General features: G+C 44.1%; 2 protein-coding genes and 1 long non-coding RNA gene across 7 annotated transcripts in view; 1 reads left to right on the top strand and 2 right to left on the bottom strand.

The window, feature by feature from the left end:
• Nucleotides 1-22032, bottom strand: part of dnajc10 (DnaJ (Hsp40) homolog, subfamily C, member 10) — a 70050-nt gene that overhangs the window by 5034 nt on the left and 42984 nt on the right. The window contains exons 15-23 of one of the 3 annotated variants that reach the window (XM_060040505.1): nt 19763-19890; nt 18811-18927; nt 18570-18671; nt 15691-15751; nt 15280-15374; nt 13675-13808; nt 13475-13528; nt 13097-13244; nt 1808-1930 (exon numbers count right to left, since the gene is read on the bottom strand). In XM_060040505.1, coding sequence (XP_059896488.1) covers nt 1808-1930; nt 13097-13244; nt 13475-13528; nt 13675-13808; nt 15280-15374; nt 15691-15751; nt 18570-18671; nt 18811-18927; nt 19763-19890 — 962 coding nt within the window. The other 2 variants (XM_060040506.1, XM_060040507.1) reach the window with 2 other exon arrangements.
• LOC132448969 (uncharacterized) overlaps nt 1-22032 on the top strand; it is a 126748-nt gene that overhangs the window by 68649 nt on the left and 36067 nt on the right. The window lies entirely within an intron of this gene.
• LOC132448955 (uncharacterized) lies at nt 2499-7563 on the bottom strand. 3 transcript variants are annotated; one of them, XM_060040524.1, is made up of 6 exons: nt 6511-7518; nt 5720-5923; nt 5111-5263; nt 4539-4817; nt 4075-4218; nt 2499-3568 (listed from the first exon to the last, which is right to left on the bottom strand). In XM_060040524.1, exons 1-6 carry the CDS (start codon nt 6550-6552, stop codon nt 3560-3562), a joined length of 831 nt encoding a protein of 276 aa, XP_059896507.1. In that variant the 5' UTR covers nt 6553-7518; the 3' UTR covers nt 2499-3559. The 3 variants fall into 3 exon arrangements, with proteins under 3 accessions (XP_059896507.1, XP_059896505.1, XP_059896506.1); XM_060040522.1 differs by lacking the exon at nt 2499-3568 and adding an exon at nt 3576-3952 and having other exon boundaries at nt 6511-7563; XM_060040523.1 differs by lacking the exon at nt 2499-3568 and adding an exon at nt 3576-3952 and having other exon boundaries at nt 4539-4769; nt 5117-5263; nt 6511-7536.

The raw sequence follows: 22032 nt of genomic DNA, 5'->3' as shown, positions 1-22032 counted from the left end.
GGGCCACGGTGACCACACTGTTGCAACTGCATCTACTAATATATATATCTATATGACGCTACAACTAACGCCAAATGAGAGGAGAAATCCTCAAAGCAGATCTGTGCTGAACTGATTTGGACTGCTTGTCTTGGTCAGCGATTGGGCGCAAACACTTCAAATGCATTGGCTGAGAGAAAAGAAGGGCGGAGATTATTAGCATACTAGAGAAACGCCGTATTTTACGCCGTTGTGATGTGCACAAACGCGCCGTATTTTACGCGCGGTTTGATGTTCAAAAGGGTTAGGTGCTTTGATGTTCAAAACAGTGCTTTTTACTCGCGCTCTTGAAAGGCTTAATTGCGGCGTAAAAAGCAGCGCATTTTTGCGCATGACGGCGTAAAATACGCAGTTTTTCTACATTTTACGGCGTTTTTTTTACGGCGTAATGAAGGTGATACGCGACTAAATGATGCCGTTTTCTGGCGGGGATGGCTTGCCATACCAGTGTGAGTGCAGGCCAGAGAACAATGGTTTGAGCACGGTTAGGTGTGAAAACGGCCAACGGCCACGGCCAGATGGCCTAGTGTGAGTGCACCCAGACTGAGGTAAACGTGAGGGAATCAGAGAGGCAGATTCAACAGAATATCCTGACTGTGTTAAATATGTAAACATGTCAATATGTCATAATTGTGTAACATAAATATGTAAATGATTAACTGACTAAAAATTGTAAGTACATTTCTAGCAAATTAACTCCAATATAAATTATATTAATTGATTCTACAACTTTCAAATATTTAACATCTAAACCTTACATTATTATGGATTATTACACGGCTCTTCTCAATGCTGTAGACTGCTCCGTTCACTTGCATGGGCACTTCACAACTTCCGTATATATATATATATATACACACATTTATTACACAGCTTTTCTTAAAGGTTGTATCAGCGATGTTGGGTGACGTCACTTCTGTTGGTATTAATCCCAAACAAACAGAGCCAGCTCGCCCCTTCCTTCAATGTTTCGTGCATCAAGTAAAAACTATCAGCAACGCAGTGCAAAACCCCACAAACCCACACATTGTTTATGATTGGTCTGAATACTATTTATTTTGGTTTTGAGTGGTTGGTAGTACCATTTGTTTTCGTGTGCGATCTTGGCGCAAAGGCTGCCCAGAGACGCGTTTTTTTGACGGCCTGCGTATGGGGCAGGCAGCTAGCGGATCGTGAGTGAAAGATCGGATGAATGTGATCATTTCTGTTTCGGCCTAGAATCGCTGATACAACCGTTAATGCTGTAGAATGCTCCATTCACTTGCATGGGCCTTCCCAACGTTTGGCAACTTTTGATCAACACTATGAATGGTCACAATTTTTTTTTTTTAAAGAAACACTGAAGTTATTATTTATTTTTGGCAAGTAGCTGTGTAATAAAAGGGATAATTTACAGAACGCCGGCCATTGTCATCCCTTCAGGGCGAAGCAAACCGGTTTGCCGTGTCTGGGCCAATTTCCCCGATAATGACCGGCGTTCTATACATTATCCCTTACATGTATCCAAACCTAGCTATAAAGTGTAGCCAACAGGCCAGAGTTCAACGCTAGCTTTGCCAGGCAGAATGTCATCACTGTATACATTGTAGCTAAGGGCATCAATTGGTTCCCCACTACATAGTGGTTCCCCACTCCACAGTGGGTAACCCATGAGAGGTGGGGAACCACTGCACAGTGGGGAACCACCGTGTCCTAGTAACCGTACCCTCCCTTATAGTCCTGGTAACCTTACCCTCCAAACCCTCCCTTATAGTCCTAGCAACCTTACCCTCCTGGTCCCCAGGTGGGGGTAGAAGCGGACCGTGGGGTATGCCGTGATTCCAGCTGATTGACACGTCTGTTGGTGAGCTTGACAGTCCAGCTTCCCAGAACGCACCTCCCCTTTAACCATCTGAAAGAAAATACAACCACCCCTTTAACCATCTGAAAGAAAACACAACTTCCCCTTGAACCATCTGAAAGGAAATACAACTTCCCCTTTAACCATCTGAACATTCAACCTCCCCTTTAACCATCTGAAAGGATATACAACCTCCCCTTTAACCATCTGAACATACAACTTCCCTTTTAACCATCTGAACATACAACCTCCCCTTTAACCATCTGAACATACAACCTCCCCATAACCGTCTGAATACAACCTCCACTTTAACCAGCTGAACATATAACCTCCCCTTTAACCATCTCAAAGGAAATACAACTTCCCCTTTAACCATCTGGACATACATCCTCCCCTTTAACCTTCTGATCATACAACCTCCCCTTTAACCATCTGAAAGGATATACAACCTCCCCTTTAACCATCTGAACATACAACTTCCCTTTTAACCATCTGAACATACAACCTCCCCTTTAACCATCTGAACATATAACCTCTCCTTTAACCAGCTGAACATACAACTGAACTATACTAGAGTTATGGGTTTAAGTTTATAGATATATTTATAGATTAAGGGTAACAGGGTATCTGCAGGTTTCAGCAAGTCAAAATTAAGATTTTTTAAGACCTTTTTAATACCACCTTGAATGAAATTTAAGACCTTAAACCCGCGATGGCGGGGGGATCCCGCTGTATTACAACCCAAGCATAGCATGTGTGTCACTCAATGAGACTCATTCAAGTTTACTTTCTGTCTGTTTATTGAACATAAAGTGATACTCAGTGCTCTCTGGTTCAAAAACTATAAGAACAAGTGCATGTTTCCGACCAAGAAGTATACAAAATAATATACAAAAATACAAAATATACAAACAAATTTAGTACATTGAGTCAAACAGCAGTGTGCTCTGTAGTTCACGAAATAACAAGTGCAGCTGCAAACCTCTAACAAAAAAACCCGAATGGACCTACTGCGCACACACACACACGTTATGAGCCTCAGTTCTGTGGCTTTAATCTCCAGTTCTGCCTCAATGCTTTTCAGCTCACTTAATTTTTCCTTGCATCTCTTCCTGAGGATGTTTGATTTCGTAATGAGCTGAGCCATCAAGGTGCCGGACTTACCCTCAGCTTGCTCGGCAAACAGGTCAGCATCTTTCTCCAGAGAGCCACATACCTCCAGGAGAGTTTTCTTTTTCTTTTTAAGCTCAGCGATGTGTTCTTCTGCAGCTTTCCTCTTCTGCCCTTGTGCAGCGCCTTGGCTCTTCCTCTTTTCCAGGTCAAGGTGTTCGCTATATTTTGACCTTGCTGATCCCACCGAGGTCAGCAGCTCCTTGGTGAGAGGGACATTGGCAACCCCCCCACAAACGGCAACGTAGTCACATACCAGTCTCTGGGCAATGACAGTGTCCTCCTTAAGGTTTACAGTCTCCACCTCCTTATTAATCGAGAAGCCTCTCTCGACCGTTGCCTGCCCATGGGATAACAGTAGGATCTTCTGACAGAAACCCCAAAGCCCAGGGTAGGGTTGGCTGAGAAAGCCATGCAGAAACACATCAAGCCTGGTTTCTATGGGCCGGAAGGACAAAAACTTCTCACTTTTAGCCTCGACAGACATGAAGTTCCCAAACTGTTGGATAATCACATCACCTGTAATAAAACAGATGAAAGGAAATATGTGAAATCTTATTGAGATGATTAATTATGATAAGCAGATGGTCTTATGTCCAATTGTTCCTTATAATCAGGAAAGACATTAAAACTATTCTATGAACTATTCATACCAGCAGAGACACCTCTGGACAACTGCTTGTCTTGCAGGAACTTCTGCACTACACTCCTCATTCTTCCCTGGCACCAGTCCGGGTCAGAGTACATGGCTGTGGGGTCCAGGCATGCCACCTGTCTCACAATAGGGTACTTCAGGGGGCTCTTGTCCTGGACTTTCTTTAGGATATTTGACATACCCTTCACGCAGTCCTTCCTAAACTCTAGGGCAGTGAGCTCTCCTATGCTGTTCTTTCTCTGGAGGTCCTGACAGATGGGTAATGTGTTGTAAATACAGCTGAATGGCCTAACACAGCATTCTCTCCTGCCTGGTGGATATGGAGCATCATTTGATAGAAAGTAAGTAATAAGTAATACATCTAAATTACCTTCAGGGCTGCCTCTGCACCCAAGCCTATGTCAGCTTCCTTCAAGTTGACCCAGATCTTTTGGTCAGCCACATCCAGCCTCACCAGCTGCAGTGGAGTGATGTTTTGGAGATGCTCCCTCTTGACAAAACGCCTAAGCATACTCTGAAAGGGTAATAGGAATTGTTATATAGAGGGGTAGGTACCTTGATAACCACATTAACCATGATAAACATTTTTATATTAGTTATTTATAATAATCTCTTAACATCACCATAAGAAAGTATAAATAATGAGTGACCTTAACTTAGCAAAAAAATCTTTCAGTCATTTTATGTTTTGATTAGGTACGAGTTTCATGAATCAAGCTACCAAACAGCGTCTCCCATTTTTGCCTGCTCATACACGCACACATACAGTATGCCCCACACACGCTCAACTTGTTTTTCTTTTTCTTCTTGATTCTTCATTATTAATTTGATTACCTGGAACAACTCCACCAAGTCCTTGCAAAGGAATGGCATGACTGGTGCGTCAGTCTGATACTTAGTCAGAAAGGGAGTGAACGTCCTTGAGATGGCCATGAAGAATTGTAGCTTAGGCAAGATGAGTGGATCTTGCTTGGCTGCTTCTGTGGTGTCAAATGAGGCTGTTCCAGGGTTTGGAACGTTCTTTGTCTGCACTGCATCCACGTACGTCACCAGTGAAGGCCATACCTTTAATATTTCATCATGTATGTGCAGGGCTGGAACCAAAAAATGGCCCTGGCATTTTTGGCCATGGCAGCCCATATGATTATTTATACGACATGCAGAGGCACACAACATACCAGAGGATGTATCTGCATATTGTGCTGTTTTAACAATTTAAATAAAGCGCAGTAGCCTACATGGAAGAGAGTAACCATGTTAAAAAATTGATACGCTCTTTCACTAAACTTGCAGAGACTTTTGCAGCTAGGTCAAATCCCCTTTTTATCATATCATTTTATCATATTGTGCATCACCTTGTAATTATGTTTTGATAAGTGCCTATAATATAAATAACGTTTCATTACTATTACGTCTATGGCCCTTTCCACAACTGGCAGGTTTTCAATCCACCGATGCCCACAGAATGGTAGCGGGAAGACTGAGGATTTGGTGAGGGCAATGAAGTCATCCCTCCTTGCTGGTGTGTTATGAAAAAGGTAGTGCATCCCCCTCAACACCTTGGTGGAAGAGAGAGGAATGATGAGTTAACCTTCATCTCTGATGGAAAATGACTTTTACCCATCCATGCACACACTGATAGCACTGGTGGGACTTCTTCACTAAAATTGTTTAAAGGAGCAATATATTGCAGGCCCATTCCCCCTGTCATATCAGACTGTAAAACCAGCACCGCCCATTAGACCACACACAGTGACAGTGATATCTTTTTCTCGCAGGGGCAACTTGAGTCAAGGAGGCAAATGAGCTGTTGCACGGGTAACCAAAGCAACATCCTGAGCAAATCCCTAGACTGAACGTTAATGTACATTACGTGTAAATAGTATTAAACATCTGTAATAACATTAAATAAAATTCAAGCTCTATTTATATTCTGTCTATATTCCATGTGTGGAAATATTCCTATTTCCCTAGTGAAACTAATGAAAGATTTCTCTTAGTTATAATTATCTCACCTTCTCCAGTTGCCACATAGAGAATCCACATTTGAATGCGTTATGTAGGGTGTGGAGGCCACAGCTACCCACATTCACCAGCTGGACACCACCATACTGCTCAGCGTGCTCTTGCTGTAGAAGCTCAAAGAATTTCCAATTTACATTGGGTCTATCCATTGAGATAGACACCATGTTCCTCAGATTCAGCTCCTCCACACACTCCTGAGAAAGAAGTTGATTATGATTATAATGACATGATTGCCAATGGTTCAGTGTAATTTAACATTCTGTCTGCACCCATCCTCAGTTAACATTAACTCTCTCCCTCTTCCATCCATCCATCCACTCCCTCTCCCTTCCCTTATGTCCCCATCTCTGTGCGTATAAATAATGTGGTAGAAATGACTAGCCTACACAGCATCAATACACACACATGTATGAACTCCTTTACTCACACACACATCGTATAAAACACACAAACATAACACTCAAAGCTGCAAGCACTTTATATTCATCATACAGCCACATTATACCTTATAATATGTATTTGCATTAAACATATGCAAGCACACACATGCCGACACACACACACACACACACACACACACACACACACACACACACACACACACACACACAGTATATGTACGGCCCCCAAGCACACGCGCACACACACACGCACACACATGTCATCATTCCCTATTTTAGGCCGACCATTATACTGAATAGGCATTAGGCCTGCATAATGAAATTGCCCAAATGCATATAAAGATAACAATTAATCATTGAAAAAAATGTATATTACTTACTTTGAAGTGGTGCAGTAAATCTCGGGCTGTTGCGTGTCCCATGAATTGCGAGCCCAAGTACCGGGAATGCACTTGATCTCCGACCCAATATCGGACGTGCACGTCAAGTTGCTTGCTTTTAGTGGCGTGGTTCAACGTTTCATCAAAGATCAAAACAAAATCAGCCTTGTTGACGCTGCAGATTAGCTCGTTTCAGATGAAAGGCGCTAGTCCGAAGCGAGTTATATACGCCTGTCCTTTCCAGCAGTAAAGGTGCTCGCGATTTGAGAGTCAGGGAACATCAAACCGAAGAGATTTCCTATCCCCTCATTCGAGTTGTAGGACTGGTGCTTGACCACTGTGTTTAGAATCCACAACACCTCCGCTTTTAGTGTTGGTGTCGCACCAAATGCTACCCTCAGGTCAGTGCTAGCAGCGCAGACCGTCTGCGGCGGTGGCGCCGGGGCAGAGATGCAAAACGTAGAAATGGCTGGGGTCTGTGTGTGGCTCCTGGCAGAGGTTTTATGTTTTTGGCTCTGCATATGGCTGACGACAGCCTTAATCCCCATGGTGCCGAGCTTGAATGTACTTTTGCACGGAATGCATTTGGCCTGTTCTGGGTTGGCAACGGACGCTCGCCAACCTCGGAAACGGACGTCTTCCAGCCAACTGACGTTGAACTTGCATTTGCCCATTGTTGCAGACTAGCTAGCAAGTGCGCAGACATCCGTTTATATATGCAGCTAGCAAGAAAGTAGCCTTCCCGAAAAGTCCCGCGAGAAAAATAAAATAGCCCTGCCCCGACAAATTTAGGACCTCCGAGTTATTTATTTAAGACCAGCATATGACATTTTTGACGAATTTAAGACTTTTTAAAGGTCCCATGACATGCTATTTTATGTATTCTTTAATATAGGTATTAGTGGGCAACTAACACAGTATTCAAAGACGTTCCCTAAATTCAGCCGTGGTGCAGAGTTACAGCCACTCCGAGCCAGTCGCACATTGAGCATCCCCCAAATGCGCTGTTTCGGTGGGCGTGTCAAGAAGGAGGGTGGGGGTGTGGCCCTGAGCAGCTTGCAGCCACCATGCGCTCTGTTTACAGTGGATGTATCGCAATGGCGAGCCGCACACAGCCTTTAGCCGTGTTCTGTAAATATTCTAGAACACACGGGAGTCCTGGAGCTCTATATCTAAATATTAACATATAGCCTACACAGATATCTATATCATATAATATATATTATCACGGCCAAAAGCTGTGTGAGCCGATATTATGAATCTCAAACGACCGCGTTGGGTTCTCCGACGTTCCTGGTTCTTCAACGTCCACATCAATGTGAATACACACACTGTAACGCAAGTGTTTCTTGTCGGTTCTTTGACATGTCTTGTATTTCCACAACGAGACTGTCGTGGGGGTTATCTGAGCCATGGTTGAGAAGGAATTGGGGGAAAGGAACTTTGATTTGACTCGCTGAAGTACATGAACTGCGACATGCCGCCGGTTGCCGCGAGGCACCATCGCCCGGCAGCGGGCAGCCGGCAGCAGGCAGCGCGCGGTTCAGTCGACTTCAGGTTGATGTGAAAGTGGAAGAACCAGAGACGTCGCAGAACCCGACAAAGTCGTTTGTGATTCATAATATCGTCTGGAGGCGCACACAATATGTTATATGATATAGATATCTATGTATATGATATTATTTAGATATAGAGCTCCAGGACTGTAACGCAAGTGTTGTACACTTCCTTGTTATTTGGATAACCGTTCTGCTGTTGGTGTGATGGCGCATAACACGTCGGACTCTCGTATCTGGTATTTCTACAACGAGACTCGTATTGGGGGTTATCTCAGCCAAGGTTGAGAATGAATTGGGGGGAAGGAACTTTGGCTTTGACTCCCTCAAGAACATGAACCACGACATGGAGGAGAAAGGGATTGTTGGCGGCGAATGTCTCCCGCTTGAGCCCCGCTGAGGGACCACCGCCGGAGGCGGAGGTGCATAAGCGCTGCCCGGCAAAGATCCCTTTCTCCTCCTTGTCGTGGTTCATGTTCTTGAGGGAGTCAAAGCCAAAGTTCCTTCCCCCCAATTCATTCTCAACCTTGGCCGAGATAACCCCCAATACGAGTCTCGTTGTAGAAATACCAGAGACGAGAGTCCGACGTGTTATGCGCCATCACACCAACAGCAGAACGGTTATCCAAATAACAAGGAAGTGTACAACACTTGCGTTACAGTCCTGGAGCTCTATATCTAAATAATATCATATAATACATAGATATCTATATCATATAACATATTGTGTGCGCCTCCAGACGATATTATGAATCACAAACGACTTTGTCGGGTTCTGCGACGTCTCTGGTTCTTCCACTTTCACATCAACCTGAAGTCGACTGAACCGCGCGCTGCCTGCGGCCGGCTGCCCGCTGCCGGGCGATGGTGCCTCGCGGCAACCGGCGGCATGTCGCAGTTCATGTACTTCAGCGAGTCAAACCAAAGTTCCTTTCCCCCAATTCCTTCTCAACCATGGCTTAGATAACCCCCACGACAGTCTCGTTGTGGAAATACAAGACACGTCAAAGAACCGACAAGAAACACTTGCGTTACAGTGTGTGTATTCACACACACACATGTGGCGCTCGCACGGTCGAGTCTCATTGGCGGGCCAACGTCTCTGGGCGGGCCAGGCAGAGTAAGGGGAGGAGCTGAGATTCCTCATGACGTCATGAGCACAGATTTCCAAATCAGCGCGCTTGAGCCTCCGTTTTTTCAAAGGCGAGCAGAACAGCTAGTGCTCGTTTTACACCAAACGCAAGTTTTAGCCACTGGGGGACCATAGGCAGGCTAGGGGAACTCATATTTATGTTAGAAAACCTCATAAATTGAGATTTTCATGTCATGGGACCTTTAAGGCCTTAAATTTAGAAAAATGAATTTAAGACTTTTTAAGACTTTTAAGACCACCGCGGACACCCTGTGTTAGTGTTATTTATTAAGTTTATAGATATATTTATAGGTAAAGGGTTGGTTTATTTATAGTTATAGGTCAAGAGTAACTTATAATTATAGTTAAAGTGTAAGTATAGATATAGGTTTAAGAGTTAGTTCTAGTTAAAAATTAAGGGCCCTATTTTAACGGTCTGAAACGCAAGTGGGAAGCGTAAAGCGCAAGTAGCTTTGTGGGCGGTTCTACGGCGCTATCGCTATTTTACAGGCGGATAAATGACACTTGCGTCGCGGCGCAAGTGTCAAAAGGGTTGGTCTGAAGCAGCCTAGTTACCCGTAGGTGTGGTTTGGGCGTAACGTCCAACAAACCAATGAGAGTGCCAGCTCCCATCCCCTTTAAGAGCCATGAGCGCATTTGAATCGGACGAGTTGATATTTTGACAGCGCGTCTGCAGTCTCCGATGAGACAGATGCACATGAATTTCAAACTGCAAATGGTTCAGTTTTTTGCCAAATAATATGGCCTAATTCACACATGGAATAAGGGGTTTTCTTCCACAACTTCAGAAATACTGAGCCCTCAAATAAATTTCGGCAAAGAAAGGTATATGATATAACATATGATATACGGTAACTGTGGTTCTATTTAATGATATACGCAATACATTATAAACATTGTTTCTTATCAGTATTGTATGGTATCCTAATATGCATGTGTCCCCGCGGTAATAGACATTGCCATTGATTGTATTATGCGTTACGTGTTTAGTTTGCGTGTGTTTAAACAAAGCACACACGCGCGCCCGCATTCATTCATTCTTTTTAACACTCACTGGCGGTAAAACAATGTTTTTCACGATCAAATACTCATCAATCCTAAAAGTTATGGGCATGTAGGCCTACACGATGTCTCTGTCAAGAAAATGTGTGTTTGCTGTACGGTGTTTGCAGATGCATTGATTTAAAAGTACAACTTATTACCGCTGCATCAGCTGTTCTTTCCCAAATAATTTACCAAGAATGTGCGGCTAGGTAGATGGGAGAAGCAAAGTGTATGCGCGAGGTGCACAAGCAATCCGTATGCATCGCATGCGCATGTATGCATGCGCCCTTAAAATAGCATCTGAACAACGCGCCACTGGCTTTAAACCAGGTATTTCCTGGTCAGTAGCGCAATGGTATTCAGAAACGGCAAAATACCGTTTGCGCCAGAACACGCCTCCTCCTTCCGCCGAACCGCCCCTTGGGGCGCATGATCAATCCCTAATTTACCGGCGAGTGGCGGTGGTGGGAAAAGAACGCTCTGCGCCAGTTGTAAACTAGCAACGACACATGCGCCAGTGACTAAGTCACTTGCGCCAGATGCAAGATAGGGCCCTAAGGGTTATTATAGATGTTATATAGTTGGGTTCGTTATAATCCTAGGTTACGGGTTAGTTATAGGTTAAGGGTTAGAAATAATTATATATTAATATCGATAGAGGTTATGGGTAAGTTTTAGTAATAGTTTAGGGGTTAGTATAGTTGTAGTTATAGGTTATGGATTAGTTATAGTTATAAGTTAAGGGTTATAGGTTAAAGGTCCCATGACATGCTATTTTATGTATTCTTTAATATAGGTATTAGTGGGCAACTAACACAGTATTCAAAGACGTTCCCGAAATTCAGCTGTGGTGCAGAGTTACAGCCACTCCAAGCCAGTCGCACATTGAGCTTCCCCCAAATGCGCTGTTTCGGTGGGCGTGTCAAGGAGGAGGGTGGGGGTGTGGCCCTGAGCAGCTTGCAGCCACGGTACCGTGCGCTCTGTTTACAGTGGATGTATCGCAATGGCGAGGCGCACACAGCCTTTAGCCGTGTTCTGTAAATATTCTAGAACACACGGGAGTCCTGGAGCTCTATATCTAAATATTATCATATAGCCTACACAGATATCTATATCATATAATATAATATATATTATCACGGCGCGTGAGCCGATATTATCAAAGCTGTGTGAGCCGATATTATGAATCTCAAACGACCGCGTTGGGTTCTCCGACGTTCCTGGTTCTTCAACGTCCACATCGATGTGAATACACACACTGTAACGCAAGTGTTTCTTGTCGGTTCTTTGACGTGTCTTGTATTTCCACAACGAGACTGTCGTGGGAGTTATCTGAGCCATGGTTGAGAAGGAATTGGGGGAAAGGAACTTTGGTTTGACTCGCTGAAGTACATGAACTGCGACATGCCGCCGGTTGCCGCGAGGAACAATCGCCCGGCAGCGGGCAGCCGGCAGCAGGCAGCCGGCAGCAGGCAGCGCGCGGTTCAGTCGACTTCAGGTTGATGTGAAAGTGGAAGAACCAGAGACGTCGCAGAACCCGACAAAGTCGTTTGTGATTCATAATATCGTCTGGAGGCGCACACAATATGTTATATGATATAGATATCTATGTATTATATGATATTATTTAGATATAGAGCTCCAGGACTGTAACGCAAGTGTTGTACACTTCCTTGTTATTTGGATAACCGTTCTGCTGTTGGTGTGATGGCGCATAACACGTCGGACTCTCGTCTCTGGTATTTCTACAACGAGACTCGTATTGGGGGTTATCTCAGCCAAGGTTGAGAATGAATTGGGGGGAAGGAACTTTGGCTTTGACTCCCTCAAGAACATGAACCACGACATGGAGGAGAAAGGGATTGTTGGCGGCGAATGTCTCCCGCTTGAGCCCTGCTGAGGGACCACCGCCGGAGGCGGAGGTGCATAAGCGCTGCCCGGCAAAGATCCCTTTCTCCTCCTTGTCGTGGTTCATGTTCTTGAGGGAGTCAAAGCCAAAGTTCCTTCCCCCCAATTCATTCTCAACCTTGGCTGAGATGACCCCCAATACGAGTCTCGTTGTAGAAATACCAGAGACGAGAGTCCGACGTGTTATGCGCCATCACACCAACAGCAGAACGGTTATCCAAATAACATGGAAGTGTACACCACTTGCGTTACAGTCCTGGAGCTAAATAATATCATATAATACATAGATATCTATATCATATAACAGATTGTGTGCGCCAGTCCAGACGATATTATGAATCACAAACGACTTTGTCGGGTTCTGCGACGTCTCTGGTTTTTCGACTTTCACATCAACCTGAAGTCGACTGAACCGCGCGCTGCCTGCTGCTGGCTGCCCGCTGCCGGGCGATGGTGCCTCGCGGCAACCGGCGGCATGTCGCAGTTCATGTAGGCTACTTCAGCGAGTCAAACCAAAGTTCCTTTCCCCCAATTCCTTCTCAACCATGGCTCAGATAACCCCTACGACAGTCTCGTTGTGGAAATACAAGACACATCAAAGAACCGACAAGAAACACTTGCGTTACAGTGTGTGTATTCACACACACACACACATGTGGCGCTCGCACGGTCGAGTCTCATTGGCGGGCCAATGTCTCTGGGCGGGCCAGGCAGAGTAAGGGGAGGAGCTGAGATTCCTGATGACGTCATGAGAACAGACATTCCAAATCAGTGCGCTTGAGCCTCCGTTTTTTCTGTAGTTTTACACCAAGCGCAAGTTTTATCCACTGGGGGACCATAGGCAGGCTAGGGGAATTCATATTTATGTTAGAAAACCTCACAAAGTGAGATTTTCATGTCATGGGACCTTTAAGGGTTCTCTCACCCTTGCCAGGACTTCAAACTCGGGAGCGAAGTGTTGGCAGGGTCCACACCAGGGGGCGTAGAAGTCCAAGACCCAGTGGTCTGGACCCAGCAGGACCAAGTCTCTGAAGGACTCTGGAGACAGGTCCACCGAGACCCTGGGAAGAGCACTACACGGACAGACAGGGAGACAGGGAGACAAAGAATTAAATAGCTGTTCAAATCTACTAGCTACATCTAGCAGATAATTAACAATCCAACTCACTAGAATACTGAATTACACTATATAAGTGACGTATACATATATACATTATATATGTTTATTATATATGTGTATATATATTCATCATTCAATGATACACATCACATATGTATTCATTTAGTTATATACATTTCTTACCTCAGTGTCCACATCCTCAGGGACTGAGCATCTCTGTTCCATCCGCTGTAAGTCCTAGACAGACACACAGACACACAGACACACACACACAGACACACAGACAGCCACAAAGACAGACAGACATGTTTTATTCTCTAGAATTGAGGTGATCTCTTCAACACTGTGACGATAAGCCCTGAATAACCGATATGGAGCCATACATGTATGTGTCTGCGGGGCTGGGTTGGCTTGGGTACAGGCGTATCTCAGGGTACGCCCTCACGCCCTGGCTCCGGCAGAATGACTGGTGCTTCTGACAGTCCATGGAGCCCACCATCACCTGGCCTGCTACCAGCTGGAGAGACAGACGGGTTAGACACCATCACCTGGCCTGCCACCAGCTGGAGAGACAGATGGGTTAGACACCATCACCTGGCCTGCTACCGGCTGGAGAGACAGGTTAGACACCATCACCTGGCCTGCTACCAGCTAGAGAGACAGGTTAGACACCAGCTTGGGAGACACACGGGTTAGACACCATCCCCTGGCCTGCCACCAGCTGGAGAGACAGATGGGTTAGACACAAGCTAGACAGACGGGTCAGAAACCAGCTAGAGAGACACACAGGTTAGACGCCAGCTAGAGAAACACACAGGTAAGGCCGTGTTCACATCTAGCATTTTTTTTTAAATCTGCCAGCGCTTGTTTTACATTATATTCCTATGGAGCAGAGCGTATCTGGAAAAGTCACGGCCGTTTTTTTAAACGCCTCTCCCAGCGTTTTTTTCTGCCATAGGGAGCATTTAAAAAGTTCAACTTTCAGGAAGAAAGCGGCCGACGTCAGGCGTCTTTTGGGCAACTGACCAAACACAAGCGGAACATTGACACTTCGTCACGAAGGAAACGCTCAAAACAAAAAACAATGGCAGACAAATCACTCAGGAAAGTGCCGTTGGAGCGATTAATAGTTTTAATTACAGAACATGTCGAGATCTACAACATGTCTAATGGGCTCTAGCCTGGATACATAGTAGGCGAGTAACATCAGGTCTAGAATGGGTTCATTGCTAGGCGATAGAAAAAACGCTCTCGGTGCTTTTAGGGCAAAAAAACGCTGCCAGCTTTTCTTTTTGTTGAAAAAACAGTCGGCTCAACTTTTCCCTATTACAAAAAACGCTAGATGTGAACACGGCCTTAGACACCAGCTAGAGAGACAGGTAAGATACAAGCTGAAGAGACAAACAGGTTAGATATAAAGAGAGACAGGTTAGATACAAGCTAGAGAGACAGACATGTGGACCCAGGGCCGGATGAAGCAGCCAGCCATTGGGGGCCTCAGTTTGACCCTCCTGAAATAGAGGTTACAGACTAGACAGTCAAGTTACAGACCAGACAGACAGGTTACATACCAGACAGACAGGTTACAGACCAGACAGAGAGGTTACAGACCAGACAGACAGGTTACAGACCGACAGGTTGCAGATCAGCTAGAGAGAGACGGTTTAGACACTAGCAAGAGCGAGACAAGTTGAAGACCAGCTAGAGAGAGAGAGAGACAGGTAAGACACCAGTTAGAGAAAGACAGGTAAGACACCAGTGAGAGAAAGAGAGGGAGACATACAAACACACAGGTAAGACACCAGCGAGAGAGAGAGAGACAGGTTAGACACCAGTGAGACACAGGTTGGACACCAGCGAGAGAGAGCCACAGGTAAGACACCAGCGAGACAGACAGGTTCGACACCAGCGAGAGAGAGACAGGTTGGACACAAGCGAGAGAGAGACAGGTTAGGCCCCAGCGAGAAAGCAACAGGTTTGACATGTACCCTGGCCATCCGTCTCCATTCTGGCAGCAGGGCTTGACAGGGGCCGCACCAGGGGGCATAGAAATCGACAGCCCAGATCTCTCCTCCAGCACGACCTACACACACACACACACACACACACACACACACACACACACACACACACACACACACACACACACACACACACACACACACACACACACACACACACACACACACACACACAAATTCAAGACTAATTAAACTTTTCCACCCAGAGCTGACATTTTGATGGAGAACATCCTGGGTGTAGCGTTGTTGACAGAGCAGCCAGTATTTAAATTGAACATGTTTCCTTAACCTCTAAAGACATTTCATGGTCGTTGTATGATTCAGTATAGTCAATGTGTGACAAACAGTCCCCTGAACAAGCAGCTTGGCTTGGGTTACCTTTAACTCTCCTCTGAAAGCTTTCAGGGTCCAGAACCGACACCGATGGACTGGCAAGATCCTGGAGCAGAACAACACATCATCGAAACAACATCAGAGTAGGGCTGCTCGATTATGGGAAAAATCATAATCACGATTATTTTGGTCAATATTGAAATCACGATTATTCAAACGATTATCTTTGAGTCTGAAAACGTGTTGTATTTATTCACCATGTCTCTCCCAAAAAAAACGTTGTAACTGAGAACTTTGAAATCACGCCTTAAAAAAATACACAAAATGGTCAAAAAGAAAATGTTCCAATCTAAAATGATATACAGATATGTGTCCAGCTGTTCTGACCTTTCTATAAATCATAAAAAAAAAAAAATAATAATAATAATAATAACTAGAACTGCAAGCAGTTATTCAGGGGTCCAAGAAGTGTGCATTTCGCCGGCACAACGCGAAGCATGTGTGCAAAACAAATGGGCACGGCGTGTGCCAAAAGTTGCAGCTGACCCCAGTGAATCTGTGGATATAAAGGTTTTGACTGTGGGAGGTTCTGTGTGGGAGTTATAGCCCAAAACGCGTTTTCAGAACATTCCATTGGCCAGTTAGGAGATATATTATTTCGTCGTTTATTTGCGCCCCCTTGTGGCGAACTTTTCCAAAGACAATTTTCCTTTGCCAAATAACTCCCACCCACATTAATAATTCTTGGCCATATTTTTCATATAGACTCGGGTTTGCCCCTTGATGGTTCCCTTATAGTTTGAAGAACATTCCTTTGGCCAATTAAAAGATATACAATTTCCTCGTTTATTGCGCCCCCTTAGGGCCTAATTTTCCGAATTTTTTAGCGAACGGCGTTAAGGCTAGCACCAACATGTGTGTAAAATTTGGACTCGATCCGATGTCTAATTTTTTTTTTTCTCTGGATTTTTGATTTTCGACTTAAAACGTAGCTAATAAACAAATATTCAAAATGCTATCGTTTCGTCGTCGAAGGTCGGATCAAAAAGTTTTACATGATTTCTGTTCGTGTGCGTCTGAAGATGTCGTGTGCAAAGTTTTGTGTCAATTGGTCAAGAAATGTGGGAGGAGTAGGGAAAAGGCAGTTTTGCGGTTTTCGCGATTTTGCGAAAAAAAATTATAGACGCAAATGGGCGTGGCCTATGCCAAAAGATGCAGCAGACTCCAGTGGATATGTGGGTACAAGTTTTTGACTGTGGAAGGTTCGGTGTGGGAGTTATAGCCCCAAACGCATCTTTCCTAGGTATAGCGCCACCTGGTGGCCGGCGTGTCTGGATTTTGTCGTCTGCGTAGTCCTCACGGACCTGGATCTAGTCATGCAATCGGCGTGTGTGCAACATTTACGGTTTGGGCTGTATTCCCACTTTTACGGGGGAATAATAATAATAATAATAAAAAAAATTCTTACAAAAACAATAGGGTTCCAACCTGTTGGCTTGGACCCCTAATGAACAAAAAATCGGATAACCAGCCCTACATCAGAGCATCCACACATATCATAATAAGAGGGTATGTGCACATTTTTCGAGTACAAATTTAAAGACTTTTAAGACCTTTTCAAGACATCTAAATGGAAACACCAAGACTATACCACTCACAAAAGATAAATACGACAACTTAAAACTGTTTTATGTAATAGGTTTTTACAAACTTTAAGAAGAATGCACACATTTGGTGAACAACAGGGTGCATTAATGCCAACTGTTACATGCAAACATGTAAAGTGCTTCGCAGGGTATCTGCAGGTTTCAGCAAGTCAAATTTAAGACTTTTTAAGACCTTTTTAATCCCACATTGAATGAAATCTAAGACCTAAAACACGCGATGGTGGGGGTTGGCAACAGACGCGAGGCAACTTCGGAATCGGACGTCTTCGAGCCAACTGTCCTTAAATTTGCACCTACCCATTGTCGCAGACTATCCAGCAAGCATGCAGATAATCGTTTATATATGCAGCTAGCAAGAAAGAAGCCTCTCTACATGTCCTTCCTGAAAAGTCCCACGAGAAAAATAAATAAAAAACAGTCCTGCCCCGACAAATTTAAGACCTTGCGTTACAGTATTTAAGACCAGCATATGACATTTGTAACTGGAGTTACTGGAGCAAGCACCGTGAATGTTTTTCAAAACAAAGGAATAAACGGCACCAGCTGAAAAACCACAGCCGGTATTATTTTAGAAATTAAAACTGTATAAGATGAGCCCTAATGTAGAGGGCAAACCTAATCCCCCCCTGCACCTCAAAATTATAAAAGTACATAAATAAAATAAACTGCACTGGAGGTAGATGATGCAATAATAGTAGTACTAGTAGCAGGTGTACTTGGCTGAGCACTGGGTGATAGTGTTGTAACTAGAGCTGTCAGTTAAACGCGTTATTAACGGCGTTAACGCAAACCAATTTTAACAGCGTTAAAAAAATTATCGCGCGATTAACGCAAATATTTTATTTACAAAAAAAAAAAAAAGTGCTTCACTAAACCTTAGACCTTAGTTTTACAAATCAAGAGTAGGCCTGAATTGACTAATTTGCTTTGCATCCTTTCCTTCTGCCCTTGTAGTAAAATACATGCTGCCCACCAGCTTTCGAAGTACAATGCTGCCACTGGTGGATTTGCATAAATTGTGTTCATATAATTATCCCTCCCTGCTATTTTGTAGTTCACCAAAACACCCTGAAACAACTTGAGTCCCACATACTTATGCCACCATACGCCACTAACAGTGCAAACAGGCCAATGGCAACCAAGCGCACAGTCCTTCCTCCCTCACTTTAAAAACCACCAGCTGCACTGGTGTAGTGGGCTATGCGTGTTGCAGTGTTCAGTTTGTCATGTTTATGACATATATTGTAAAATGCATACCTGGATGAATTCCAGTATCCCATCAGCGGAGTGCTGTCCCTCATACTCGTGGAGGGACGAGCGGTTGAATATGACGGTGGTGGGGTATGCTTGGATCTTGTACTGACACAAAATAAATAAACATGGAATACGTTAGTAATGTGATGGGGAAATAGAAATGGTACAGTCTGAGTGTGATATAGATTTACCATAGAACAGAGGTGTTGGTGAATGGTACAGTGCGAGTGTGATATAGATTTACCATAGAACAGAGGTGGTGGTGAATGGTACAGTCCAAAGTCCCAAACCTCATCTGTCCAGCCAGCTGAATGGAAGCCTTCCTCAGCTCTGGCAGTAAGGCGCGGCAGGGAGGGCACCACTGAAAACACCAGGATTTAAGAAATAACACACACACACACACACACACACACACACACACACACACACACACACACACACACACACACACACACACACACACACACACACACACACACACACACACACACACACACACACACACACACACACACACACACACACACACGGTTCTTGTTAAGAGCGCGTGTAAAGCCTAGTTCAGTGTAAACGAAAATAACTGGTTTAAAAACGTTGCAGTGAAAGTTACAGCAGTGGGAACTGGTTAGTTGAGACTAGTCAGTTGCAGCGGTGTGAACTGGTTAATCACAACTGGTTAGTTGCAGCGGTATAAAATGGTTAGTTGAGACTGGTCTAACTCTAGTCTCAGCACCCTGTCTCGCCCTCCTGGTCTAACACTGTCTCCCCTGCCTGGTGTAACACTAGTCTCACCCTGTCTCCCCTCCTGGTCTAACACTAGTCTCACCACCCTGTCTCCCCCTCCTGGTCCAACACTAGTTTCAGCAACCTGTCTCCCCCTCCTGGTCTAACACTAGTCTCAGCACCCTGTCTCCCCCTCCTGGTCTAACGCTAGTCTCACCACCCCGTCTCCCCCTCCTGGTCCAACACTAGTTTCAGCAACCTGTCTCCCCCTCCTGGTCTAACACTAGTCTCAGCACCCTGTCTCCCCCTCCTGGTCTAATGCTAGTCTCAGCACCCTGTCTCCCCCTCCTGGTCTAACGCTAGTCTCAGCACCCTGTCTCCCCCTCCTGGTCAGTCCCCTCAACAGTCATCAATTGGAAGCAGATTGGTCTCTTGTGCGTTCCTTGGTAACAGAAGGAGAAGTAGTTTCCCACCGGAGTGAAGAAGTCCACCAGCCAGGGCTCCTTCCTGTCCGAGGGGAAGTTGTCCGGCAGCAGTGTAGTCACATGGGCGCTGACACTCTCCCTGGCAAAGCCCACGATGTTGTACAGCACGTTCTTCCCTGGGAGGACATTAGACACACCGTTACTCTCTATAGAGGACATTGGACAAACGGTTACTCTCTATAGAGGATATTAAATACACAGCTGTTACTCTCTATAAAGGCCATTAAACACACAGCTGTTACTCTCTATAGAGGCCATTCAACACACAGCTGTTACTCTCTATAGAGGACATTGGACACACAGCTGTTACTCTCTATAGAGGACATTAGACACAGCTGTGAACAGCCCTGCCCCCTAAGAGTAAACAGCCCTGCCCCCTAAGAGTGAATAGCCCTGACCCCTTTATGAGTGACCAGCCCTGACCCCTTTATGAATGACCAGCCCTTCCCCTTAGTGAGTGAACAGCCCTGCCCCCTAGTGAGTGAACAGCCCTGCCCTCAGAGTGGCATTGACTGGACATCTCCACTTGTGATGTCACCATGTCACAGGGGTTTGGAAAGGCTTGTCACGGCTGATCACACTCACACCTGGTGGTCAATTAGGGCAATGCCGGGACTCATATCTACTTGATTGTTCAATCACATGCCAAAACGTGTGTTAAACAATATGCATATCATTATGAAACAAGATTTGGCCTTTAAATAGTTTTGTTTTTTTTATTATTGAAAAATAAAAAAATAAGGTTGTTTTAGATTTGGGTCAATGCAGTTTTGGTTATTACAGTATTGATAATATTGATTGTGATAATAGTATTGAGAGTACTGTTTTTAATAAAATTGATAGTAAACATAATATTGAAAGTTATGATAGTAATAATAGTAATAATAGTATTGATAGTACTGTTTTTATTCAGCGCTAACCTCTTGTTCAAATCTCATGCAAGCTGTTTTGCATTTTGAAATGTTGAACCGTTGAATAACATTTTCTTTCTTAAAAGATTTCTTTGGCACAGTTCAACACACACCTGCTCCAGTCATAATTCATGACAAACCCAGAAAACAGTCAGCATCCTTCAAATAACTAGTGATATATGTGGATAGTGTCTTCTCCTGGTCTCATTTGCAACAAAGTCCAACAGAGAATTTATTTTTTGAGAAGACCTAGATCCTTTGGAGCCAGTAAGGACATCTTACATCAATTCTTTACATACAGGGGGGGGCAGCTTGGTTCTGTGGCCTCTCTGTCCAGTTAAAAAACAGGATAGACTTCTGAGCATTTGCTCAAAGCTGTTGGGCCACACAATGGAGGTTCAGTTCTTTGACAGTTGCACTAAACACATCCTCAGGATGGCAGACAAGATTGCTTCGGACCCCTCTCATGTCTTAAATAAGGAGTATCAGCTCCTGCCGTCCGGAAGACGATTTAGAGTGCCTCGCTGCAGGAGAAACAAATACAAACCCTCTTTTCTCCCTCATTCCGTATCATTGCTCAACCAACAGAGAAGTGTAAAGTAGACTCCACACACATCTCACATGCAAACACACTACACACTCCCAATATCACTATACACACCCCAGAGACATCTATGGCCTTTAATTGATTGGACTGAGAGACCCCTGACTCTTATGGACTTATCTGTGTGTATGGACTCTTGGGCCCTTAAATGCTGTGTAAATGTTTTTTATGTGCTGTTTTTATGTCTTGCTATGAGGAGATGTGTAATGCAAGACAAATTTCTGTGTAAACAGCAATAAAGTTTATCTAATCTAATATGATAAATGTATAATAATAATAATATTGATAATTATGATAGTAATAATAGTATTGATAGTAATAAAAGTAATAATAGTATTGATAGTAATAACAGTAATAATAGTATAGAAAGCATTGATAGTTGCAATAGTATTACAGTTAGGTCGAACCAAGTAATTTGATTTGACAAGAGGCATTCCATGAGTGCTGATATAGAGTATAACAGCACTGGGACTTTTGACTATAAATGTTTCACTCCACTTTACAGGTGTTCTAATAACCGTTAATGTTATTAACAGTCAATTATGTACCTTAGATTGCTAGTGTGTTTATGTGTTACTTCGCAACATTTCAGTCCTAGTCCAGTTGCGGATCTATTTGTGTTGGCGGAGCCAAATAAACCATTAAATAAACAAACAAATTATAACCTGTTATATATATACTTGATATTTATTGCTGTTAACTAATAAATAGTGCTAAAAATAAATATCACACACGGCTGTGAT

Source organism: Gadus macrocephalus, chromosome 20, assembly GCF_031168955.1.
Source record: "Gadus macrocephalus chromosome 20, ASM3116895v1".
Taxonomy (NCBI): domain Eukaryota; kingdom Metazoa; phylum Chordata; class Actinopteri; order Gadiformes; family Gadidae; genus Gadus; species Gadus macrocephalus.
This window is presented reverse-complemented; position numbering and strand designations above follow the sequence as displayed.

What these genes read in the sequence shown, in the direction of transcription:
- LOC132448955 (XM_060040522.1), bottom strand. Translation starts at nt 6,552, where the DNA reads ATGGGACACGCAACAGCCCGAGATTTACTGCACCACTTCAAA. An exon ending in ATTTACTGCACCACTTCAAA is followed by an intron (nt 5,924 to 6,510) that starts GTAAGTAATATA and finishes CTTCTTTCTCAG; the next exon opens with GAGTGTGTGGAGGAGCTGAA. An exon ending in CTATGTGGCAACTGGAGAAG is followed by an intron (nt 5,264 to 5,719) that starts GTGAGATAATTA and finishes TCTTCCACCAAG; the next exon opens with GTGTTGAGGGGGATGCACTA.